Source organism: Neovison vison, chromosome 1, assembly GCF_020171115.1.
Source record: "Neovison vison isolate M4711 chromosome 1, ASM_NN_V1, whole genome shotgun sequence".
Lineage (NCBI taxonomy): Eukaryota > Metazoa > Chordata > Mammalia > Carnivora > Mustelidae > Neogale > Neogale vison.
The window spans coordinates 89,895,210-89,900,471 of NC_058091.1; the positions used below are offsets into that span (position 1 = coordinate 89,895,210).

Below are 5,262 nucleotides of genomic sequence, written 5' to 3' on the forward strand. Positions count from 1 at the left end.
GTTTTCCTTCTGAGCCTCCAGGAAGAACTATCCCCACCGACATCTTTATTTTGGATGCGTGTGTGAAGTGTCAGAAAAAAACCAAACCAAACCAAACCAAAAAACAAAAACAAAACTGTTGCTCCAATCCAGCAGGATTGTGGTAATTTATCGTGACAGCTGTAGAACAAATACGCTACCCATGACAGTGAGTCCTGGTCAAACTGGGCTCAGAGAAGAGGCTTTCCAGATTTTACAAGCTGTGAAATAATAACTTGAAAAATCATGCAACACTGTAACCATGAACAATTGTAATGGAGGAGGCAGGTAAAATTTCAAGAGAAACACAGGTTACCACAGCTATTCTTTGTTCCAAAAAGTCACCTCTTATCATAAGAATCCTTCTTGGTCAGGCAAGGCCAGACTCTCTGGTAACCCAGGCACAGCCTGGAAAGTACCAATGGCCAGAACTAATTTGCCAGGTGGGGAAAATACATGCTCTTGAATTTCTCAGCTATGGCCTTCTTTTTATCTCAAGATTGTCTGCTCCTTTTTAGCAGAATATTCAATACTGGGGGAGGGGGGAAGTTAAGGAAAAAAACTGTCATATATCAACATTCGAGAGACTAGGGAAAGCATAGCAGTTATGAAAATTTCCCATTGATTATGCTTATTAGTCTGACTACACAATTTGTGGGTCCCAGTGCCGAATTTCAAAACAATCACAACAAAGCATTAAAGCAAGCATGGGCCCTTATAAGCACAACTGTTGGGCAGTTGCAGAGGTCACAGTGATGAAGTTCTAGAACATAGGTGAGGTTTGGTGGAGTGAGGTCCGGAGCCGACGACCAAGAAAGAATTCTCGAGACATCTTTGGTGCAAAATGGTGGTTTATTAAAGCACAGGGACAGGACCTGTGGGCGGGGAGAGCTGCTGCCCCAGATTGTGAGGGATGGCAGGTTATATACCCTGCAGTTGGGGGAAGGTAAGGGAAAGGGAGGTTTCATATGCTAACGAGGGCCTACAAGATACCAGAGGTCTTAGCATACCAAGGAAAAGCCTACAGTTTCAATCTTCTCAACATTTGCTAAAATCTTATAATAAAGTTTTAAAGCACATGCCTAAATATAAGTAGGGATGTTAAAGACCTGATATAGGCAAAATGCAGAAAATGGTTTTTCTAGACAGGTAAAGAGTAAACAACTGTTTACATTTTCTTCCTAACAGTAGATTTAAGAAAATTGTCTTTTTTTTTTAAACTTTAAACAAATTTTTATTACACAAAGGTTGTCACATAATTGGATATTTCTCTACTTTGTACACAATTATTCTTACTCTCCACAGAAAGGCTGCTTAACTTTTCAACTGGTGATGGCAAACACTAAAATCCTGATTTTAACAGAATAGTAGTAAAAATGCCTCAGCAGTACATTGGTACATGGCTCTTGCACTCAGTTATCAGGAATGTACAAATGTCTTTTTATTCAAAAATACAAAATAAATTATCTGTAGGCATGGACAATGACAACAGTAAACCATTATATGTTGTCAACTGAAACCAGTAACTGATGGTTATAGCGATTTTCTTAAACATCAGCCAGCCTTTTCTTCAGTCATTTCCTTCAACTGACTTCTCTGAAGTTATGGGTGAGGAGCACAGCGTGGGCTTCCTCTCACAGTTCATTAATAATGATAAAGCACTATCCTAGGAATCAGAACATGCTGCCTCCCATACCCCCTCCCATTCCACCCATTCCGCCCATCGCTGGGTCCTTCTCTTCTTTAGGAATTTCGGTGACTACAACTTCTGCCGTAGTTAACAGAGAGGCCACTCCAGCAGCATCCAATAAAGCAGTTCTTACAAACTTCGTTGGATCAATGATTCCTTTTTCCACCATATTCACAAAATCTCCAAGCATAGCATCATAACCAACTTCTGGGGAACTCTGCATAATTTTCTCAACTATCAACGATCCTTCAACACCTGCATTCTTAGCAATGGTCATTGCAGGAATTTTGAGTGTTCTCTTAATAATTTCTATACCAATTTTTTGATCTTCGTTAGTTGGAGTTAATGAATCCAAGGCTGGAATGCACCGAAGCAGGGCACAACCCCCTCCTAGAACAATGCCTTCTTCAATGGCAGCTCATGTAGCATTGAGCACATCTGTAACTCTGTCTTTCTTTTCATTCACTTCAACATCACTCGTCCCACCAACCTTCAACAGAGCTACGCCATCTGAGAGTTTTGCCAAACGTTCATTCAGCTTTTCCTTTTCATATTCACTAGTTGTAATATCTAACTGCTCAATGATTTCTTGAATATGTTTTTCAATTTGAGCCTTGTCACCTTTTCCTTTTAAGAGCATGGCATCATCTTTGGTCACAATGACCTCTCCAACTTTTCCTAAGTCGTGAGGCTGAACATCTTCAAGATTTAGAGTCAATCCTTCTTCCCCAAAAACTGCACCACCAGTAGCAATAGCCATGTCTTTAAGCTGGTTCTTTCTATTGTCACCAAAACCTGGAGCTTTGACTGCTACAACCTGAAGACCAACTTTTAGCCTATTCAAAACGAGTGTACTCAGAGCTTCTCCATCAACATCTTCAGCAATTATGACCAAGGGCTTACGGTGAGCATTGGCAATTTCAAGAGCAGGTACAATGGACTGGACGCTAGAAATTTTCTTTTCACTCAATAGAACATAGGCATCCTGAAATTCACATTTCTGACCTTTTGAGGTATTAATAAAGTATGGAGAAATGTAACCTCGATCAAACTTCATGCCTTCAATAATTTCTAATTCATCATTTAGTGTTTTTCCATCCTTTACTGTGATGACACCCTTTCTTCAACCTTTTTCATTGCATCAGAAATGATGTTGCCAATTTCTTTGTCTCCATTTGCAGAAATGGTAGCAACCTGAGCAATTTCTTCAGGGGTTGTCACTGGTTTAGACTGCTTCTTAAGTTTAGCAATTACGGCATCAACAGCTAACATCATACCTCTCCTGATTTCCACGGGATTAGCACCTTTGCTAATCTTCTCGAAGCCTTCCTTGGCAATAGAGCGTGCCAAGACTGTAGCAGTAGTGGTGCCATCCCCAGCCTCTTCATTTGTGTTATTGGCGACATCTTGAACAAGTTTAGCGCCAATATTTTTGTATTTATCTTTTAAGTCAACTGACTTTGCTACGGTCACACCATCTTTTGTTACTTTGGGACTTCCCCAACTCTGTTCAATAATCACTGTTCTTCCCTTTGGCCCCATTGTAACAGCTACAGCGTCAGCTAAAAGGTCTACACCTTGAAGCATTAAGGCTCGGGCATCTGCACCAAATTTTACATCTTTGGTATAGGTCCGAGTGAGATGAGGAGCCAGTGCTCTGGACACTGGCCTAATTTGGCGAAGGACTGCGGGTAATCGAAGCATTTCTGCCGGGCAGCGGCGGAGTGTGCACACGGTGAGGCAGGCCGTCGGAGACGAGTTAGATGAACTCTGGATGAGAAGTGTTGAGCAGGCAAAGTTAAAATAAAGACAATTACGTCATTTTTATAAAATACAGAGAGAAAAGTGGATCATTTGTCCTTGAACATTCCGGCAGAAGGCAAAAATCAAAAGGGAAAAATATGCTGTGAAAAGAACATTTTTTTTGAAGCTTTTTGGCTGGAACATGTAGGATTATCAAAAAAGGTTGGCGGTGGGGGGATGAAAAATAACTGAAAGACCTAGATTATCAGACAGGCATCATAAGTTTCAACATGAAGTCCCAAAGACAACCACTCTAAAAAAAAAATCGTATTTAGGGCTGGATTAAGCCTCTGCCTTCAGCTCAGGTCATGATCTTAGAGTCCTGGGATTGAGCCCTGCATCTGGCTCTCTGCTCAGCAGGGAGCCTGCTTCCCTCCCTCTCTCTCTCTGCCTGCCTCTCTGCCTACTTGTGATCTCTGTCAAATAAATAAACAAAATACTTTAAAAAATCATATTTAAATGACATATTCAAGGGCAAGATGGCAGAGAAGTGGGAGACCTTGATTCAACCCGTCCCCTGAAATGAGCTAAATATCTACTAGAACACTTTGAACACCCATGAAGTCAGCCTGAGATGTAAGATTATACACTTCTGGATCTCTGTGGGGGCAGAAGAACATCAGTGGAGAGGTAAAGCAGAGTAGGATGTTGTAGTGGAATTGCATTTCCTAAAGCCTGAGACTGGGAAGGTCTGAGAACAGTTGACCTTGCTGGGAGTCAGGAGGGGTCTGCAGGCAGGGCTTGTGCAGAAAGGGAAGGGCTCTGAGGGTGGTCTGGAGCCAGAGGGGTCCCTGGAAGGGGCCAGATGCTGCATCCAATGGGCTCAGGGCATCACCCTCCCCAACCCATGAGCACGTGGGGGTGGAGCTATGCCCTCTGTGGTGGACCCAGAGCTGCCTTAGGATGTGGGGCAGGCAAAGAGGTGCTAGGAAAGATCCTAGGCGGGGTTCTGGCTCGGTGAGTGTGGGCTGTGTGCTGGCATGGGGGTCCTGCAGGTAGGGTCTTCAAAGGGCCCATGAAAAGCGTTCATTGTGGGGACTCAGATGGTTTTCTTTTTCCCTTGAAGTTCTCCTCTGATGTCTATCAATTGGCGGTATCTCCCAGACCCCTGAACTCCAGGGCACACACACACCCAAGCTTCTGTGGGATGGGTTGCGGACTTTTCAGGGTTTCCCGTGTTCCCCAGGAAGAGTGCATGTAAAGACAGCACACAGTCCCCAACTTCAGTCAGGTGCCTCTGTCTCCTGGCACAGTGCAGGTAACAGACCTTGAGCAGCACCCCGAATTCAGCAGGGTATGCCCTGTTCCCCACCCCCACAGGTGTGGTGCTAACAAGCCCCAGAACAGTTTCCCCACTTCAGCATTTTGTGCCATGTCTTTGGGGTTGGTGGTAATGTGCTGTCAGGGCTGTGCGCGAGGGTCCTCTGGGTTCTTGCCCGCCCCCACCCTCTGCCGCCAGGCACAGGTGTGGCATTAACAAGCCCCAAAGCCATCCCCCAGCTTCAGCATTTTGTCTCGTGTTCCCTGGGGATGGTGGTAATAGGCTGTCAGGATCCCGCTGGAGGGTCTTCCAGGTTCCCGATCCCCCCAGGCACAGGTGTGGTGGTAACAGCCCTAGAGCCATCTCCCAATTTTAGCATTGTGCCTCGTGTCTCAGGGGATGGCAGTAATGGGCTGTCAGGATCCTTCAGGAGTGTCCTCCAGGTGGAGTCCTGGAAGCTGGAGGATACCAGACCCCACTCAAGTTGCAT

General features: G+C 44.5%; 1 protein-coding gene across 1 annotated transcript; it reads right to left on the reverse strand.

Annotated features, from left to right (window-relative positions):
• Window positions 1–1,430: 1,430 nt before the first annotated feature.
• On the reverse strand, window positions 1,431–3,421 carry LOC122899546 (60 kDa heat shock protein, mitochondrial-like). Its single transcript, XM_044237391.1, is given in 2 exon segments — window positions 1,431–2,833; window positions 2,836–3,421. Coding segments are annotated over 2 exon segments (1,719 nt in total). The 5' UTR covers window positions 3,413–3,421; the 3' UTR covers window positions 1,431–1,691.
• Window positions 3,422–5,262: the final 1,841 nt, after the last annotated feature.